Source organism: Oncorhynchus gorbuscha, linkage group LG22 (assembly GCF_021184085.1).
Source record: "Oncorhynchus gorbuscha isolate QuinsamMale2020 ecotype Even-year linkage group LG22, OgorEven_v1.0, whole genome shotgun sequence".
Classification (NCBI taxonomy): Eukaryota; Metazoa; Chordata; class Actinopteri; order Salmoniformes; family Salmonidae; genus Oncorhynchus; species Oncorhynchus gorbuscha.
Window position 1 is genome coordinate 45624465 of NC_060194.1, and position 22000 is coordinate 45646464.

General features: G+C 40.8%; 1 protein-coding gene across 1 annotated transcript; it reads right to left on the reverse strand.

Annotated features, from left to right (window-relative positions):
* Nucleotides 1–3: 3 nt before the first annotated feature.
* eif2b5 (eukaryotic translation initiation factor 2B, subunit 5 epsilon) lies at nucleotides 4–21776 on the reverse strand. The gene is made up of 16 exons (XM_046321495.1): nucleotides 21545–21776; nucleotides 18962–19086; nucleotides 18659–18844; nucleotides 15279–15456; nucleotides 14723–14803; nucleotides 14179–14256; nucleotides 13718–14030; nucleotides 11086–11231; nucleotides 10639–10783; nucleotides 5691–5789; nucleotides 5473–5577; nucleotides 5290–5380; nucleotides 2874–2997; nucleotides 2530–2655; nucleotides 753–863; nucleotides 4–616 (listed from the first exon to the last, which is right to left on the reverse strand). The coding sequence occupies exons 1-16, from the start codon at nucleotides 21680–21682 to the stop codon at nucleotides 554–556; spliced, it is 2109 nt and encodes a 702-aa protein (XP_046177451.1). The 5' UTR covers nucleotides 21683–21776; the 3' UTR covers nucleotides 4–553.
* Nucleotides 21777–22000: the final 224 nt, after the last annotated feature.

Below are 22000 nucleotides of genomic sequence, written 5' to 3' on the forward strand. Positions count from 1 at the left end.
GTGTGTGTTTTTAAATCTTTCATTTATTAGGGTGTCAAAACCATACCACAGCTTTCCTTCTTGTGACATTGTGAGCAAGGTGTCTGCTTGCGCTGTACACTAAATACCAACAATGTCGTTTCCTTTTGGAGAAGCAATATGAAGCTGCCACAGTGTCCAAACTGATAACCTTTGACATTCTGGGACGGCTTTCCCCAGACACAGATTTGGCCTAATCCTGGAATGAAAAAGCATCCTCAATGGAGAAAGTCCACTAAAATAGATTTTTACTCCAGGACTGGGTACAGGGCTGTATTCTCTTCGTATCGCGGAAGATCTACGTTATAGCTCAATTTAAAAGGAAATGTCGGCTCAAATCGGAAATTACCTTTACATTTTTAATGTGGATCTTCAAGCGATACGGATTGAATCCGGCTCTTAATCTGTCTGGGGAACCGGTCCTTTAAGTGCAGATTTAAAGTGAACCGCCATGGAAACCATGGAATTCTATTCACACGGTTCTCAAGTCTTCAGTCTTTATTCCTCTCCTTCCTCCGAAGACTCATCATCCTCCTCACTCTCCTTCCTCCGAAGACTCGTCCTCTGCTTCTTTCAACCACTGGATAAACTTCTGGAGCTGAGGAAGACAGGAAGACCTCTGTGTTGAGGCCTGGGGTCTGTACAGGACGTACAGTACCACACACTGAGATACATCTATCTGGAAAACAATCCCTTTCTTGCTGTTATGTATAAGCTCTGTAAGTGGTACTCACTCCCTGGTTCTTGCGTAGCTGTCTGCTCTTGTCATTGGTGGCTCCGGTAGAGAACCATTTTAGGATGGCCTCCTCCTCTAGGATCTCCAGCTGGTACATTTTCATCAGCACCTACAGGGAAGACAACAGACATGTTAACGTCCAACATCACAAGTAAAATAAATACATAAAAAGAAGTAAGAAGCAGGGGGTTAGAACCGGTTTTTGGGCACAGAACTGAAAATGTTTTTTTTTTTTTTTTTTTTGAGGAACAGAATCAGAAAGGCAAACGAAAGTGATTTCTACTGTTTTGGGACATAACTATTATTTAAACAATGATGGGGAAGCGGTTATTAACTTTATTTTACGTATATGCAAAGCCCTCACTCACTCAGAAAGTTATTCTAGTGTCTGCCTGTGTAACAGTATAACTTTAGACCATCCCCTCGCCCATACCCGGCCGCGAACCAGGGACCCTCTGCACACATCAAGACACCCTCGAGGCATTGTTACCCATCGCTCCACAAAAGCCGCGGCCCTTGCAGAGCAAAGGGGGAACTACTACTTCAAGGTCTCAGAGCGAGTGACGTCAGCCGATTGAAACGCTATTTAGCGCACACCGCTAACTGAGCTAGCCGTTTCACATCCGTTACACCTGCCTGCCTGAGCGTGTGCCAGGGTTTCAGTTAGGAACATGTGGTGTCAGGAAGATTAACATTTAATGGACATCTATATGTATTCAGGTCCGACCTGGCCTTCAATAAAACAAGGAATATTGGCCAAATGAGACACATTTAAGTGTCAAATTACAAAGACAGTAGCCTGCAATTGGCCGCGCCAAAGTTCTCAACTCAGTCCATGACGACATTTAAACCTCTCCTCGACATGTACCCTACTCACTGTCGACAGACCTAATCTGCTTTCTCTAACTTACTTCATTGCATAAGGCGTCCATCTTTGTAATCACCAGTGGCCAAGGCTCGTCTCTCACTCTCCTCACAGCAGGCGCACGGGTGTGCAAGGAGTATGAGAATGGTGCTGAAGTGCAGGCTATGATAGACAGCCTCTCCCGGACAATTTGGCCAACTACAATTGTATTTATTCTCTTCCAAGTTAAAACATGACAGTTAGGGCTACCGACTCATGGAAACCCTGGTGTGTGCGTGTATAGGGAACCCCCTCCCCCTATATAAGTAGTAGGAACACTCCCTGGACGGGACTCTATATATCTATACAAGTAGTGGGAACACTCCCTGGACGGGACTCTAGTCTATCTATACAAGTAGTAGGAACCCTCCCTGGACAGGACTATATCTATACAAGTAGTAGGAACTCTCCCTGGACAGGACTCTATATATCTATACAAGTAGTAGAAAGACTCCCTGGACAGGACTCTAGTCTATCTATACAAGTAGTGGGAACACTCCCTGGACGGGACTCTATATATCTATACAAGTAGTAGGAAGACTCCCTGGACAGGACTCTAAGTCTATCTATTGCAGGTCTACACACTCTACCTACCTTGACAATAGCAGTTTGGGAGTCTCCTGCTCTAAGAACACAGACAATCTAGACCGACAGTCCAGACAGACAACCCACCTTGACAATAGCAGTTTGGGAGTCTCCTGCTCTAAGAACACATACAGTCTAGACCGACAGTCCAGACAGACAGTCCAGACAGACAGTCCAGACAGACAACTCACCTTGACCATAGCAGTTTGGGAGTCTCCTGCTCTAAGAACACAGACAGTCTAGACCGACAGACAGCCCAGACAGACAGTCCAGACAGACAACCCACCTTGACCATAGCAGTCTGATGAGTGTCCTGCTCCAGGAACAGCTCCTCCACAGCAGACAGGCAGTCCAGGTGATCCTGAGCTCTCTTGATGTAGTTCTTAAACACCGGAGACCACGTCTTCAGCAGCTGAGAGGCAGGGGGGGAGGAGAAGAGAAAAATAGGCTATTCTTTAAACCATCTCGCTCTCTCTGTCCCTCTAACTGTTTTTTTGGGGGGGTGGAGATAAGAGCTGGTCATTTTTGTAAGTGATTTGTCTGTAAAAATGAAGAGATAAAAAAAAAATATATATATATATTATTGGTTGTAGAACAATCAATTGGGGTGTGGTGGTTGTGAGTACTTACAGGCAGTAGTGAACCGGTGTACTGTAGGGTGGTGAGCTGCGTCCCCTGCTGTTGGAAGGGGTACTCCAGAACAACTCTGGTCAGAATCTGCATTACCTCCTTGAGAGTGATGTTATAGGCATACCTGGTGGGAGAGGGGACGTCCCAGATCTATACTCTGAAGATGGTAGCGTGGACAACATTTAGCTGGATCTGTTATAAAAGGGACTGAAAAACTAGTGCACTTCAACCAGAGTTTGCACTTATCTGAAGGGCACTTATCAGGAGCAGAGTACTAGTTACTCATATCGGGAGAAAAGTATGACACACACTTATCAGGGTTATGTGAGGTGGCAGGGTAGCCTAGTGGTTAGAGTGTAGAGGCGGCAGGTAGCCTAGTGGTTAGAGTGTAGAGGCTGCAGGTAGCCTAGCGGTTAGAGTGTAGAGGCGGCAGGTAGCCTAGCGGTTAGAGTGTAGAGGTGGCAGGTAGTCTAGGGGTTAGAGTGTAGAGGCGGCAGGTAGCCTAGTGGTTAGAGTGTAGAGGCGGCAGGTAGCCTAGCGGTTAGAGTGTAGAGGCGGCAGGTAGCCTAGTGGTTAGAGTGTTGGACTAGTAACCGAAAGGTTGCAAGATTGAATCCCCGAGCTGACAAGGTGAAAACCTGTCATTCTACCCCTGAAAAAGGCAGTTAACCCACTGTTTCCCGGTAAGTGGTCATTTTCAATCCGAATTTGTTCTTAACTGACTTGCCTAGTTAAAAAAACAAAAACAGGAACAGGAGCATTCACTAATCAGGAGCAGACTACTGCTCCCTAATCAGGAGCAGACTACTGCTCCCTAATCAGGAGCAGACTACTGCTCCCTAATCAGGAGCAGACTACTGCTCCCTAATCAGGAGCAGACTACTGCTCCCTAATCAGGAGCAGACTACTGCTCCCTAATCAGGAGCAGACTACTGCTCCCTAATCAGGAGCAGACTACTGCTCACTAATCAGGAGCAGACTAATACTAATCAGGAGCAGACTAATACTCACTAATCAGGAGCAGACTACTGCTCACTAATCAGGAGCAGACTACTGCTCACTAATCAGGAGCAGACTAATACTAATCAGGAGCAGACTAATACTCACTAATCAGGAGCAGACTACTGCTCACTAATCAGGAGCAGACTAATACTAATCAGGAGCAGACTAATACTAATCAGGAGCAGACTGCTGCTCACTAATCAGGAGCAGACTACTGCTCACTAATCAGGAGCAGACTAATACTAATCAGGAGCAGACTAATACTAATCAGGAGCAGACTGCTGCTCACTAATCAGGAGCCGACTACTACTCACTAATCAGGAGCAGACTAATACTAATCAGGAGCAGACTAATACTAATCAGGAGCAGACTACTGCTCACTAATCAGGAGCAGACTAATACTCACTAATCAGGAGCAGACTAATACTCACTAATCAGGAGCAGACTAATACTAATCAGGAGCAGACTAATACTAATCAGGAGCAGACTACTGCTCACTAATCAGGAGCAGACTACTGCTCACTAATCAGGAGCAGACTACTGCTCACTAATCAGGAGCAGACTACTGCTCACTAATCAGGAGCAGACTACTGCTCACTAATCAGGAGCAGACTAATACTAATCAGGAGCAGACTACTGCTCACTAATCAGGAGCAGACTAATACTAATCAGGAGCAGACTAATACTAATCAGGAGCCGACTACTGCTCACTAATCAGGAGCAGACTAATACTAATCAGGAGCAGACTAATACTAATCAGGAGCAGACTAATACTAATCAGGAGCAGACTACTGCTCACTAATCAGGAGCAGACTAATACTAATCAGGAGCAGACTAATACTAATCAGGAGCAGACTACTGCTCACTAATCAGGAGCAGACTAATACTCACTAATCAGGAGCAGACTAATACTCACTAATCAGGAGCAGACTAATACTAATCAGGAGCAGACTAATACTAATCAGGAGCAGACTAATACTAATCAGGAGCAGACTAATACTAATCAGGAGCAGACTAATACTAATCAGGAGCAGACTAATACTCACTAATCAGGAGCAGACTAATACTCACTAATCAGGAGCAGACTAATACTAATCAGGAGCAGACTAATACTAATCAGGAGCAGACTAATACTCACTAATCAGGAGCAGACTAATACTCACTAATCAGGAGCAGACTAATACTAATCAGGAGCAGACTAATACTAATCAGGAGCAGACTAATACTAATCAGGAGCAGACTAATACTAATCAGGAGCAGACTACTGCTCACTAATCAGGAGCAGACTACTACTCACTAATCAGGAGCCGACTAATACTAATCAGGAGCAGACTAATACTAATCAGGAGCAGACTACTACTCACTAATCAGGAGCCGACTAATACTCACTAATCAGGAGCCGACTAATACTCACTTGAGAGAGTTGATCTCGAGGACCAGGTTGTCACAGACGATGTTCTCCTCCAAACCTCTCTGTAGTGTCCCCAACACTTCCAACTGGAAAGCTACACAAACACATTATTGCTATGGCATGTCATTTTGGATTAGTATCATCAATTCAACGAATCGATTAATAAATCAATCGGTATCCCCTCACCATTGACGTCATCAATCTCTGGTGAGACACTGCGACTGCGATCCTGAGATTCCTCGCTGGCCTCACTCTCACTGTCACTCTCTGGATCAGGGTTAAGCACCAGGCCTAGAGAGAAAGGATATATATTTTGTGACTGAGGGCATGGACAACTGGCCTCACCCAGTCTCTTCGCCCTCAACAGACTACTTTGCATACGTTTTGTTTTGAAAGTGGCCTACCCCATAGACACTGTGCCAGCTCTTCATCCTCAGTGTCGTTCATACTGGCCTTCCAGATATAACCTTTGCCCTCAGGTCCTACCTCGGCTGGGTTAAATGCTGGACAGATGAAAGGGGGTTACGGTTACAGTACAGAAAACAAGGTTTTGCTCACTGTCATTGACATAAATATCACAGATATGTCCTCAGATACCTTTGACATGTTATTTCCAAAAACAGATTTCCATAACATTGAATAACAATATAACTTCGGGAAACAAGATCAAGATACATTTCATTTCAAAACATTGTTTGTGGAATTATCAATGCTTGAAGAATCACATAAACCCACGACAGTCATAAATAAAGCCACGACAGTAATAAACCCACGACAGTCATAAATAAACCCACGACAGTCATAAATAAACCCACGACAGTCATAAATAAACCCACGACAGTAATAAATAAACCCACGACAGTCATAAATAAACCCACGACAGTCATAAATAAACCCACGACAGTCATAAATAAACCCACGACAGTAATAAATAAACCCACGACAGTAATAAATAAACCCACAACAGTAAACATAAAAATAAACCAACAACAGTAATAAATAAACCCACGACAGTAATAAATAAACCCACGACAGTAATAAATAAACCCACGACAGTAATAAATAAACCCACGACAGTCATAAATAAACCCACGACAGTAAACAGTAATAAATAAACCCACGACAGTCATAAATAAACCCACGACAGTCATAAATAAACCCACAACAGTAATAAATAAACCCACGACAGTAATAAATAAACCCACGACAGTAAACAGTAATAAATAAACCCACGACAGTAAACAGTAATAAATAAACCCACGACAGTAAACAGTAATAAATAAACCCACGACAGTAAACAGTAATAAATAAACCCACGACAGTAAACAGTAATAAATAAACCCACAACAGTAATAAATAAACCCACAACAGTAATAAATAAACCCACAACAGTAATAAATAAACCCACGACAGTAAACAGTAATAAATAAACCCACAACAGTAATAAATAAACCCACAACAGTAATAAATAAACCCACGACAGTAAACAGTAATAAATAAACCCACGACAGTAAACAGTAATAAATAACCCCACGACAGTAAACAGTAATAAATAAACCCACAACAGTAATAAATAAACCCACGACAGTAATAAATAAACCCACGACAGTAATAAATAAACCCACGACAGTAATAAATAAACCCATGACAGTAAACAGTAATAAATAAACACACAACAGTAATAAATAAACCCACAACAGTAATAAATAAACCCACGACAGTAATAAATAAACCCACGACAGTAAACAGTAATAAATAAACCCACAACAGTAATAAATAAACCCACGACAGTAATAAATAAACCCACGACAGTAATAAATAAACCCACGACAGTAAACAGTAATAAATAAACCCACGACAGTAAACAGTAATAAATAAACCCACGACAGTAAACAGTAATAAATAAACCCACGACAGTAATAAATCCACGACAGTAAACAGTAATAAATAAACCCACGACAGTAAGCAGTAATAAATAAACCCACAACAGTAATAAATAAACCCACGACAGTAAGAAATAAACCCACGACAGTAAACAGTAAGAAATAAACCCACGACAGTAATAAATAAACCCACGACAGTAAACAGTAATAAATAAACCCACAACAGTAATAAATAAACCCACGACAGTAAACAGTAATAAATAAACCCACGACAGTAAACAGTAATAAATAAACCCACGACAGTAATAAATGAACCCACGACAGTAAACAGTAATAAATAAACCCACGACAGTAAACAGTAATAAATAAACCCACAACAGTAAACAGTAATAAATAATCCCACAACAGTAATAAATAAACCCACGACAGTAATAAATAAACCCACGACAGTAAACTGTAATAAATAAACCCACGACAGTAATAAATAAACCCACAACAGTAATAAATAAACCCACGACAGTAATAAATAAACCCACGACAGTAATAAATAAACCCACGACAGTAAACAGTAATAAATAAACCCACGACAGTAATAAATAAACCCACGACAGTAAACAGTAATAAATAAACCCACGACAGTAATAAATAAACCCACGACAGTAATAAATAAACCCACAACAGTAATAAATAAACCCACGACAGTAATAAATAAACCCACGACAGTAATAAATAAACCCACAACAGTAATAAATAAACCCACGACAGTAATAAATAAACCCACAACAGTAATAAATAAACCCACGACAGTAATAAATAAACCCACGACAGTAATAAATAAACCCACGACAGTAAACAGTAATAAATAAACCCACGACAGTAATAAATAAACCCACAACAGTAATAAATAAACCCACGACAGTAATAAATAAACCCACGACAGTAATAAATAAACCCACGACAGTAATAAATGAACCCACGACAGTAAACAGTAATAAATAAACCCACGACAGTAATAAATAAACCCACAACAGTAATAAATAAACCCACGACAGTAAACAGTAATAAATAAACCCACGACAGTAATAAATAAACCCACAACAGTAATAAATAAACCCACGACAGTAATAAATAAACCCACGACAGTAAACAGTAATAAATAAACCCACGACAGTAATAAATAAACCCACAACAGTAATAAATAAACCCACGACAGTAATAAATAAACCCACGACAGTAATAAATAAACCCACGACAGTAATAAATGAACCCACGACAGTAAACAGTAATAAATAAACCCACGACAGTAAACAGTAATAAATAAACCCACAACAGTAAACAGTAATAAATAAACCCACAACAGTAAACAGTAATAAATAAACCCACAACAGTAATAAATAAACCCACAACAGTAAACTGTAATAAATATACCCACGGCAGTAAACAGTAATAAATAAACCCACGACAGTAATAAATAAACCCACAACAGTAATAAATAAACCCACAACAGTAATAAATAAACCCACAACAGTAATAAATAAACCCACGACAGTAAACAGTAATAAATAAACCCACGACAGTAATAAATAAACCCACGACAGTAATAAATAAACCCACGACAGTAAACTGTAATAAATAAACCCACGACAGTAATAAATAAACCCACGACAGTAAACAGTAATAAATAAACCCACGACAGTAATAAATAAACCCACAACAGTAAACAGTAATAAATAAACCCACAACAGTAAACAGTAATAAATAAACCCACGAAGGTAAACAGTAATAAATATACCCACGACAGTAAACAGTAATAAATAAACCCACGACAGTAATAAATAAACCCACGACAGTAATAAATAAACCCACGACAGTAATAAATAAACCCACGACAGTAATAAATAAACCCACGACAGTAATAAATAAACCCACGACAGTAATAAATAAACCCACAACAGTAAACAGTCATAAATAAACCCACGACAGTCATAAATAAACCCACGACAGTCATAAATAAACCCACGACAGTAATAAATAAACCCACAACAGTAATAAATAAACCCACAACAGTAATAAATAAACCCACGACAGTAAACAGTCATAAATAAACCCACGACAGTCATAAATAAACCCACAACAGTAAACAGTCATAAATAAACCCACGACAGTCATAAATAAACCCACGACAGTCATAAATAAACCCACGACAGTCATAAATAAACCCACGACAGTCATAAATAAACCCACGACAGTCATAAATAAACCCACGACAGTCATAAATAAACCCACGACAGTCATAAATAAACCCACGACAGTCATAAATAAACCCACCCACGACAGTCATAAATAAACCCACGACAGTCATAAATAAACCCACGACAGTCATAAATAAACCCACGACAGTCATAAATAAACCCACGACAGTCATAAATAAACCCACGACAGTCAGAAATAAACCCACGACAGTCATAAATAAACCCACGACAGTCATAAATAAACCCACGACAGTAAACAGTCATAAATAAACCCACGACAGTCATAAATAAACCCACAACAGTAAACAGTCATAAATAAACCCACGACAGTCATAAATAAACCCACGACAGTCATAAATAAACCCACGACAGTCATAAATAAACCCACGACAGTCATAAATAAACCCACGACAGTCATAAATAAACCCACGACAGTCATAAATAAACCCACGACAGTCATAAATAAACCCACGACAGTCATAAATAAACCCACGACAGTCATAAATAAACCCACGACAGTCATAAATAAACCCACGACAGTCATAAATAAACCCACGACAGTCATAAATAAACCCACGACAGTCATAAATAAACCCACGACAGTCATAAATAAACCCACGACAGTCATAAATAAACCCACGACAGTCATAAATAAACCCACGACAGTCATAAATAAACCCACGACAGTCATAAATAAACCCACGACAGTCATAAACAAACCCACGACAGTCATAAACAAACCCACGACAGTAAACAGTAATAAATAAACCCACAACAATAATAAATAAACCCACGACAGTAATAAATAAACCCACGACAGTAATAAATAAACTGACAACAGTAATAAATAAATACTGAGAATGTGTACAACGTAGAGAGAAGGGGTTGGCCACCCTGATCCTGGAGCCACTTCATGTTTTTGATTTAACCAACCTGGAAGACCCGGTGTGTTGAATTTAGGCCAATCACTGAACTGATCAATTAGTTCAGATGGCCGGTCAGGTGTGGTGCCTCGTTAGAACAAAATCCTGCAGGACCTGCAGCACCCCAGGAACTGGGTTGTCTACCTCTGGTATAGAGCCGAGTTAGCTAAATTCAGTCCTGGGGGGGGTCTGTTTTGGTTTTTGCCCCAGCACTACAGCTGACTCAAATAGTCAAAGCTTGATGAGGAGTTGGTTATTTGAATCCGCTGTGTAGCGAGGGGGTCTAATACACACCTTTCTGCCTGGTCTTGTCTGTGCCGTGTCCCACTTCCTGGTCATCACTGAGGAATTCATCATCATCATCTTCCTCCTCTTCCTCAGGGTGATGCATGGACACCACAGTCCCTTCTGGGAGGGACAGGTTCGGACCAATCACCACCTGGGAAACAGACAACATGGAAAACTACTACTAAAGTACTCAAAAATGACTAGTTTTATAAGCTTACTGTAGCTAATAAAATGTTTGATATTAGGAAAGAGTGAAAGGTAAACAGTTTCATGCTGACATTTACAATATGTAGCTAATGTTTACATAAATATTTCCATTAGCAGCTACATTGTAAAGTACTTAGAGAGGTACTGAAAAGCACTATAGAAACACAGTCCATTATGCATATTGAAGAGGGTAACATGTTTCCATTAAAATAGTGTTATTTGGTTGTAAACACTTTGTTGCCTTACGTTGTACGCGAGGACACACTGTTTGTTGAGGTGTACAGCCTCTTTGACCACAGCCCCATCACACACCACTGACTGGTGAATCTCTACGTTGCTGGAGATGTGTACGTTGTTCCACATGTGGGCCCGGTCTAACACCACGTTGTCCCCTACAGAGAGAGATCAGAGAGAGGCGTCAGACTGCCAAGCTTCTCCAGGATCACTGGCATCTTGGAGAACCTGGAAGACTAGTAAATGCAGAGCAGATTGAAGGAAAACTGCACCTTGGATTCACTCAATGTTTATTTAATTATTTTATTTATCTACATTCTATCAAATCAACTGGCAGTACCGTATCTACATTCTATCAAATCAACTGGCAGTACGGTATCTACATTCTATCAAATCAACTGGCAGTACCGCATCTACATTCTATCAAATCAACTGGCAGTACTGTATCTACATTCTATCAAATCAACTGGCAGTACTGTATCTACATTCTATCAAATCAACTGGCAGTACCGTATCTACATTCTATCAAATCAACTGGCAGTACTGTATCTACATTCTATCAAATCAACTGGCAGTACTGTATCTACATTCTATCAAATCAACTGGCAGTACTGTATCTACATTCTATCAAATCAACTGGCAGTACCGTATCTACATTCTATCAAATCAACTGGCAGTACTGTATCTACATTCTATCAAATCAACTGGCAGTACTGTATCTACATTCTATCAAATCAACTGGCAGTACCGTATCTACATTCTATCAAATCAACTGGCAGTACTGTATCTACATTCTATCAAATCAACTGGCAGTACCGTATCTACATTCTATCAAATCAACTGGCAGTACCGTATCTACATTCTATCAAATCAACTGGCAGTACTGTATCTACATTCTATCAAATCAACTGGCAGTACCGTATCTACATTCTATCAAATCAACTGGCAGTACCATATCTACATTCTATCAAATCAACTGGCAGTACCATATCTACATTCTATCAAATCAACTGGCAGTACCGTATCTACATTCTATCAAATCAACTGGCAGTACCGTATCTACATTCTATCAAATCAACTGGCAGTACCATATCTACATTCTATCAAATCAACTGGCAGTACCGTATCTACATTCTATCAAATCAACTGGCAGTACCGTATCTACATTCTATCAAATCAACTGGCAGTACCGTATCTACATTCTATCAAATCAACAGGCAGTACCGTATCTACATTCTATCAAATCAACAGGCAGTACCGTATCTACATTCTATCAAATCAACTGGCAGTACCGTATCTACATTCTATCAAATCAACTGGCAGTACCGTATCTACATTCTATCAAATCAACTGGCAGTACCGTATCTACATTCTATCAAATCAACTGGCAGTACGGTATCTACATTCTATCAAATCAACTGGCAGTACCGTATCTACATTCTATCAAATCAACTGGCAGTACCGTATCTACATTCTATCAAATCAACTGGCAGTACCATATCTACATTCTATCAAATCAACTGGCAGTACCGTATCTACATTCTATCAAATCAACTGGCAGTACCGTATCTACATTCTATCAAATCAACTGGCAGTACCGTATCTACATTCTATCAAATCAACAGGCAGTACCGTATCTACATTCTATCAAATCAACAGGCAGTACCGTATCTACATTCTATCAAATCAACTGGCAGTACTGTATCTACATTCTATCAAATCAACTGGCAGTACCGTATCTACATTCTATCAAATCAACTGGCAGTACCGTATCTACATTCTATCAAATCAACTGGCAGTACCGTATCTACATTCTATCAAATCAACTGGCAGTACCGTATCTACATTCTATCAAATCAACTGGCAGTACCGTATCTACATTCTATCAAATCAACAGGCAGTACTGTATCTACATTCTATCAAATCAACTGGCAGTACTGTATCTACATTCTATCAAATCAACTGGCAGTACCGTATCTACATTCTATCAAATCAACAGGCAGTACTGTATCTACATTCTATCAAATCAACAGGCAGTACCGTATCTACATTCTATCAAATCAACTGGCAGTACCGTATCTACATTCTATCAAATCAACAGGCAGTACTGTATCTACATTCTATCAAATCAACTGGCAGTACTGTATCTACAAAACAAGTTCAAGCCACATAATCCCAAAGGCTTCATGTAATATTGTTTCCTAAAAATCATGTTTACAGTTTAAATTATTATTTTCATTCACATGATTTCATTGACCGTTGTTGAACCTAATACAATATCGAAGTGAATCGTTAGTTTTTTCAACAACAACATTTTTTTATTTTTATTAATCATATCAATTGTTTAAAAAAGTAAATCAACTTTGTATCGCCTTATTCGCGAGTGTCGGTGGAAAGTGTTTTGGGGACATGACAAAAACATTCATACACACTAATAATAGCTCAACAATTAACTAGAGGGTACAAGATGTGTTTTGAATTGACTATCGAGGTCAGTCTTTTCGATCATATCTACTATGACTTTTCAGACTAACATTTTCCCAGAAACTTTTCCAGGCCTGGAAAACTCAATTTCAAAATGCCATGACTTATCCAGGATTTCCACGACCTTACGAACCCTGTAGAAACAGTAACAGTATAATACCTATGGTGCAGTTGTTGCCGATGACACTGTTTGATATGTGACAGTTGGCCCCGATGCTGGTGTCTCGACCAATCAGAACGTTCTCCTCCATCTGGCTGCCGTGCCCCAGGCTGACCTCGGCGCCCCGATAGACGTTATGGCGAGAGTGGGTACACCCCTGCCCATGCTGGTCTGTGAAGTTCGCCTCGGGGGTGAGGGGATAGACCCAGCGACGTACCATGTCTGAGGAGACGGAGTCGTACATCTGCAGGTTGGACACGCGTGCTCCATAGCCATCCTGTGTTACATACAGGTGGATCTGGTTGCCCAGAATCTAGAGCGGGAGGACATAGTAGACTTGTCGGTAAGGACGTGTTTAAGCTTTGGTCGGGGTTATTGCTTGGGATGTTCTGGTTTTAATACAACATACAGTATCTATCTTTATATATAGTATCATAATCACTGAATTTGTTTTCTCATACCTCTTCATTGACCAGAATCCCTCTGACAAAGTCATTCCTGGTCTGGTAGTCAAAGTTGTCTGTGAAGAGTTCAGCAACCTGTAATAAAAAGCCCGTGTCATGTCCAATTTGTAAGTCGCTCTGGATAAGAGCGTCTGCTAAATGACTTAAATGTAAATGTAAATGTCTTCCATACAACAGACTTGCAGCTCACTCAGTCCCCCTCCTGGTTAAAGACGGGCAATTCCACAGTAAAGGAATTACGCCGAGAATCAGATTTTTTCACTTTAGAATGTATTCCAAACAAAAACCATTGAATTCAAAAGTTGAACATATAATACAGCACTATGCACAATTATTACTTTGAACAATTTATACAGTGAAGCAAAACAATATATATATATACACATTTCCTGGAAAAACTGTGCAGATGCTAACTTTGTGGAAATATGGTTTGTTACTCTTTGAGATCAATGGATTTTGTTTGGTATACATTTTAAAGTGAAAAGCCTGAGTCTCTGCGTAAATCCTTTACCATGGAATTGCCCAGACAGTAGATGATTACCTGTGGGGAACAGATACTGATGTGACAGTCCAGCAGATCATGTCTGATTTCAAACTCATCACTTCCATGTTGGAAAATGTTCTGCAAGACAAAATACAATAGTCAGTCCACCACTCCTGAACATCCACACATTCTGAAAAGAGGGTCAGGACTTAATATCTAAATGTTTATCTTTGCTTATAAACTTTGTGTTTGTATCGCTACTACTTGCTTTGCTGTAAATTTACCTTTTGGGGGATCCCATGGAGAACTGTTACGTTCCCATGGAGAACTGTTACGTTCCCATGGAGAACTGTTACGTTCCCATGGAGAACTGTTACGTTCCCATGGAGAACTGTTACGTTCCCATGGAGAACTGTTACGTTACCATGGAGAACTGTTACGTTACCATGGAGAACTGTTACGTTACCATGGAGAACTGTTACGTTACCATGGAGAACTGTTACGTTACCACGGAGAACTGTTACGTTACCATGGAGAACTGTTACGTTACCATGGAGAACTGTTACGTTACCACGGAGAACTGTTACGTTACCACGGAGAACTGTTACGTTACCATGGGAAACTGTAGCTTCTTAAGGCCCTGTGTCTTCTGGTAGTGGAGGACCCGCTTGCTCTTGCTGTCCATGGCAACGATCACGTCATCCTCCTCGCAGCGAGACTTGTGGCCCGGAGATGACTCTTTGAACACCATGGTCATCACAGAGATGTTCTTGTCCACCTTACGCCGGTGCCTTCATGAACAACATAAATCCTAGTGTTAATACGTGATCAATATGAAAAAGGTACACAAATAGGCCTAGCTGCCCCATTGGTGTATTACAGCCCTGAATGCTGATTGGCTGACAGCTGTAGTATATCAGATTGTATACCACGGGTATGATAAAACATTTAATTTTTACTGCTCTAATTACATTGGTAACCTTAGCTGTGGTATATTGGCCATATACCACATCCCGCCTCAGTCCTTATTGCTTAAGTCTACAGCTGATTCCTAGTCAAGTGCTCATCACAATCTTGAATAGCTGGATTAAATGTGATACATTAAAGCAGGGCTGGCGCAAAACCCCGGTATCTATGGAACGCCGTTTGGGTCTTTGCGTGTCAAAAAATATGCTATTTGACGCGTTAAATTAGCTTTAAATTTGAGACGTCAAATAAGACAGTCGTATCATAGTAGGTTGTGTGTTCTGAATTTGCAGGTGCAATCCGTGCGCCACCATTATCAGGAGAAAGCTGTCAAAGCTGCACACACACAAAAGTCTGCAAACAAACAAACACCGTCCACGAACGATGTGTTTACAATACCGCGTTGGTAATAAAGCATCATTTGATCGATGCCACTGAAATATAATAAATAATATAATAATATATGCCATTTAGCAGACGCTTTTATCCAAAGCGACTTACAGTCATGTGTGCATACATTCTACGTATGGGTGGTCCCGGGGATCGAACCCACTACCCTGGCGTTACAAGCGCCATGCTCTACCAACTGAGCTACAGAAGGACCACTGCTGGGGCAGCTAGCTAGCGTTAGCTTGGTACTTAGCTTGCACCAATACAACCAGCCTGAAAACTATGACCAGTAGAAACTGCAGTCATTTTCATTATTCATTCATTCATTCATTATTCTCAGCAATGATTTAGGAATCCTTGTGAGTAAGTATTAGCTAGGTTGCCACTTTAATAATGGGAATTGATGGGAAATTATGTAAAATATATCACTAGCCACTTTAAACAATGCTACCTAATATAATGTTTACATACCCTACATTATACATTTCATATGTATATGGATATACTGTACTCTATATCATCTACTGCATCATTATGTAATACATGCATCACTAGCCACTTTAACTATGCCACTTTGTTTACATACTCATCTCATATGTATATACTGCACTCAATACCATCTACTGTATCTTGCCTATGCCGCTCTGTACCATCACTCACTCATATATCTTTATGTACATATTCTTATCCCCTTACACTTGTGTCTATAAGGTAGTAGTTTTGGAATTGTTAGCTAGATTACTGGTTGGTTATCACTGCATTGTCGGAACTAGAAGCACAAGCATTTCGCTACACTCGCATTAACATCTGCTAACCATGTGTATGTGACAAATAAAATGTGTTTTGACTTGTTGTTCGCCAATTGAAATTCAGTTCATGAAAATAAAAAGCTAGCCAGCTACCCTGTCTGTTGCCCAAAGCTAATGTTATAAGCAGCCAGATAGCTTCATCTGGATAGTGAGTCTCGACCGGACCGGGTTGTGAAGTTAGCCATAATAAGGATTAGGTTTAGGTTTGCCTTCAAAATAAATGTACCTCTTTTGAAAGTGATGCAGAGGGTTACAATTGGTGGAAACATGCCATATTTAGACTAGATAATGTTAAACAAGGTTGGAATGTGAAGCACTGAAATGGGGTATCAGTCTATTCGGTGACACCCATAAAACACAACTGAAGAGTTTACGCAAATATTAGCGTTGTGTGAAATCACCTCCCCAGTCAGCCTATTGTGTGTATTGTGTGTATTGACATTCATATTGCACTGTACAGCTTTACCTCATGATTGGGGATCAATTAAATGGGGTATCAGTCTACTCAATACCCAATATATTTTTTTCCCATCATCCTCAGAGTTAGACTCCAAAACATCCACACAGTATTGTTTTTCCTCTGGAATACTGTTCAATACACATAGATTGACAATAAATGTGGCTCAATTCACAGTTGATTCAGAGTCCCGCAATAAGAGCTACTACGCTAATGTTCTCTGGGTGTCATTGAGTAGACTGATATCCCATGTCATTGATCCACAGTCCATAGGTTAAGGCTGTACAGTGAAATAAGGATGCCCCCCCAATGCAATTCTAAAGTATAATACATCCAGTGTGATTTCAACAGATTTTTGTCAAATTAACAAATTATTTGTCTTTTATTGATTTTATATAACAATATTCCAACCTCGTTTAGCATGATCTATTCAATTATGGCATAATTCTACTATTTGTATTCATTTGCATCACTGTCAATGACATACTTTTATTTTGAGGTAGCCTAGTGGTTAGAGCGTAGAGGCGGCAGGGTGGCCTAGTGGTTAGAGCGTAGAGGCGGCAGGGTGGCCTAGTGGTTAGAGCGTTGGGCCAGTAACCGAAAGGTTGCAAGTTCGAATCCCCAAGCTGACAAGGTAAAAATCTGTTGTTCTGCCCCTGAACAAGGCAGTTAACCCACTGTTCCTAGGCCCTCAATGAAAGTAAGAATTTGTTCTTAACTGACCTGCCTAGTTAAATAAAGGTAAAAAAAATCATGCTTTTATTTTGAAGGCTAACCGCAAAGTCCACTATTGTGGCTAATCATTATTGTGGCTAGCTTCACACAGATGGGTCCGACCACCATTAATCAAATAAGAACTGTCCTATAAATCAGGGTTATTTTAGATGATGACAGCTAGCGAGATAGTTAGCTACTATAGCGACTGAAACAGATTGTCGTTTTGTTATGTTTTTAAGGAAGAACATTGTTTGCATCCCTCAGCAAGTTAGCTTTTTTTTTTTAATGACCAGCACTGTCGGTGCGTGAGACAACTTTACCAGCATCATAGCATACGTATCAATGAATCGTTGTGACATATTAAAATACGAGTGATAGTGTAATCAATGTGTAATAACTACGTAGGAACACGTTAAATTATTATGCGAAGTGCAGTCATATTCAGGTCCTGATTGGTCAACAAGCATATTTGACACGTCAAATAGTGTTATTTCACATGTATCTTTTTTGACATTTAAAGACCCAAACGGTGTTCCATAGGTATCTGAAGCTCTCCAGGATGAGGATTGGCCACCCAAACCCTCCTCCTGGAGAGATGCTGGCTTTTCCTCCAGCCCTGTTGTCTACTAAGGTCAAGGGTCAAAGGTGACTGACCGGTGCTCCTGTAGGGCCTGGCTGACATCGATGTTGGACACCACGTCTCCGTAGACCAGGATGAAGTCGTTCCTCACCAGATTCTTGGCGTCCACATCCCGCAGCACGTCGCCGAGGGAACGGTACAGATCAGAGGTGATGATGTGAACCACGTTTGGAGAGGTGGGACGACACCACTTGGACTTACTGTTGGAAGAATTGACGGAACATTTATATTGAGAAAACCCTGTGTGTTTGTGTTTGGGCCCTAAATAGTGTCAATGACTACTTTTTCTTGGTCAGAGTGTGTGTGTGTGTTCTTACAGCAGGTGGTCCTTGATCTTGTTGGACATCCAGCAGCAGAAGACAAATGTCTCCTGAACACCAGTGGATGTTAGGAACTCCAAGGTGTAGTCTATCATGGCCACATTGCCCAACGGTAGGAGAGCCTGGATGGCACAAAACACAGCAGAGATGGTGTGAGGAGTGCAGAGATGGTGTGATGAGTGCAGAGATGATGTGATGAGTGCAGAGATGATGTGATGAGTGCAGAGATGTGATGAGTGCAGAGATGATGTGATGAGTGCAGAGATGATGTGATGAGTGCAGAGATGATGTGATGAGTGCAGAGATGATGTGATGAGTGCAGAGATGATGTGATGAGTGCAGAGATGATGTGATGAGTGCAGAGATGATGTGATGAGTGCAGAGATGGTGTGATGAGTGCAGAGATGATGTGATGAGTGCAGAGATGATGTGATGAGTGCAGAGATGGTGTGATGAGTGCAGAGATGATGTGATGAGTGCAGAGATGATGTGATGAGTGCAGAGATGATGTGATGAGTGCAGAGATGATGTGATGAGTGCAGAGATGATGTGATGAGTGCAGAGATGATGTGATGAGTGCAGAGATGATGTGATGAGTGCAGAGATGATGTGATGAGTGCAGAGATGATGTGATGAGTGCAGAGATGATGTGATGTGCAGAGATGGTGATGAGTGCAGAGATTATGTGAGGAGTGCAGAGATGGTGTGAGGAGTGCAGAGATGGTGTGAGGAGTGCAGAGATGATGTGAGGAGTGCAGAGATGATGTGATGAGTGCAGAGATGATGTGATGAGTGCAGAGATGATGAGATGAGTGCAACAATGACCATCAGGTTTGGAGTCTCACTTATAAAAGCATAGGATGTTGTCGGGAAATCTGAAGTTCTGAGTGACTCTGGCTAGCACTCTGGCTAGCACTCTGGCTAGCACTCTGGCTAGCACTCTGGCTAGCACTCTGGCTAGCACTCTGGCTAGCACTCTGGCTAGCACTCTGGCTAGCACTCTGGCTAGCACTCATGTGATATTTGGTTTTGGATTAGACTGATGACCAGAATGATGGCAACTTTATTTTGAGTTATTTATTTTATGTAACTAGGCTAAGAACAAATTCAGTTAAAAACAAATTCTTATTTACAATGACGGCCTACCAAAAGACCTCCTGTGGGGACGGGGGCCTGGGATTAAAAATAAACAATGAATACAATATAAATATAGGACAAAACACACATCATAACAAGAGAGACAACACTACATAAAGAGAGACCTAAAACAACAACATAGCAAGGCAGCAACACATGACAACATAGCGTGGTAGCAACACAACATGGTAGCAGCACAAAACATGGTACAAACATTATTGGGCACAGTCAACAGCACAAAGGGCAAGAAGGTAGAGACAACAATACATCACGCAAAGCAGTCACAACTGTCAGTAAGAGTGTCCATGATTGAGTGTTTGAATGAAGAGATTGAGATAAAACTGTCCTGTTTGAGGATTTGTTGCAGCTCGTTCCAGTCGCAAGCTGCAGCGAACTGAAAAGACGATGGGATGTGTTTGCTTTGGGGACCTTTAACAGAATGTGACTTGCAGAACGGGTGTTGTGTGTGGAGGAGGAGGTCTGCAGTAGGTATCTCAGTTAGGGGGAGTGAGGCCTAAGAGGGTTTTATAAATAAGCAATCAACCAGTGGGTCTTGCGACGATTATACAGAGATGACCAGTTTACAGAGTATAGAGTGCAGTGATGTGTCCTATACGGAGCATTGGAGGCAAATCTGATGGCTGAATGGTAAAGAACATCTAACCGCTCGAGAGCACCCTTACCGTCCAATCAATAAACTATGTCTCCGTAATCTAGCATGGGTAGGATGGTCATCTGAATCAGGGTTAGTTTGGCAGCTGGGGTGAAAGAGGAGCCCAAGTCTAGATTTAATATGTGCTGAGAGAAGGACAGTACACCGTACTTGTGTGAGGTGACTACCTCAAGCTCTAAATAAACCCTCAGAGGTAGTAATAACACCTGTGGGAAGAGGGGCATTCCTCTTACCAAACCACATTACCTTTGTTTTCGGGGTGTTCAGAACAAGGTTAATGGTAGAGAACGCTTGTTGGAAAAACATGTTTTATTACCAATGTCCGTTTACTAGCAGGATTAATAAATTAACATTGTTGTTGTTATTGTGCTTTTGTCACGATTAGCCTAGCTACATGGATCTGATGGTGTCCCACTTAAAAGAGATTATATATCATGCCATCTGGAACAGTGATACAATTGCTGGTTCGCTACCTGGCTAAACTACAGACGAGATCTGTTGACATGTGTCTTCTACAGATTTTATACCACGAATATCACTAACTAGTTAGGAGGAAAACATATTGGCCATAGCTGTTATGAAATGTTGCATTTCAAGAACACGAGGTTGGTTACATGCAAGAACTGTAGCTAGCTATGCTATGCTATCCCTGTCATCCATTGACAATAGCATGCATGTACTTAGCCCCGGATCATGACTGTCAGTTCCATCTGCCACCTAGAGTTTTCTAGCGCTAGCATGCACTATTAAGCCATGGCACCATCGCATACCCTGGGTTGGTCTTTGGAGATGGGGAAAAACCTCCGGTTGAAGCTATCGGCGACTAGCACAGCTTGAAGCGGCTGCTCCTCTTCCTCCTGTTCACCGGTGACATGACCTTTCTTCTGTTTTCCTCCTCTGCTAGACATGGCGTTTGTCTGATAACTAGGTAGCTAGTTAACGTTACTAGCGAAATTTCAACAACCTTTCGTCAGTTAGTAACGACCACAGATAGAACAATGAGTCAGATGTTGCACCGGATGTATAAATCTGAAGCATCCGGTTGGCGTTTACACTCAACACCAAATATGGTGATGAGAGGAATCCCAGTGGCCGAACGACATTCTGCTCATTTTCTAATTTAATGAAACATTTGATCATAATACAGTTCTTGTTTTTATTTTAACCAGGCTAGTCAGTTAAGAACAAATTCTTATTTACAATGACAGCCTACCGGGGAACAGTGA

What these genes read in the sequence shown, in the direction of transcription:
- eif2b5 (XM_046321495.1), bottom strand. Translation starts at nt 21,682, where the DNA reads ATGTCTAGCAGAGGAGGAAAACAGAAGAAAGGTCATGTCACCGGTGAA. An exon ending in AAGATCAAGGACCACCTGCT is followed by an intron (nt 18,845 to 18,961) that starts GTAAGAACACAC and finishes TTCTTCCAACAG; the next exon opens with TAAGTCCAAGTGGTGTCGTC. An exon ending in TCAGTATCTGTTCCCCACAG is followed by an intron (nt 14,257 to 14,722) that starts GTAATCATCTAC and finishes TTTTTATTACAG; the next exon opens with GTTGCTGAACTCTTCACAGA.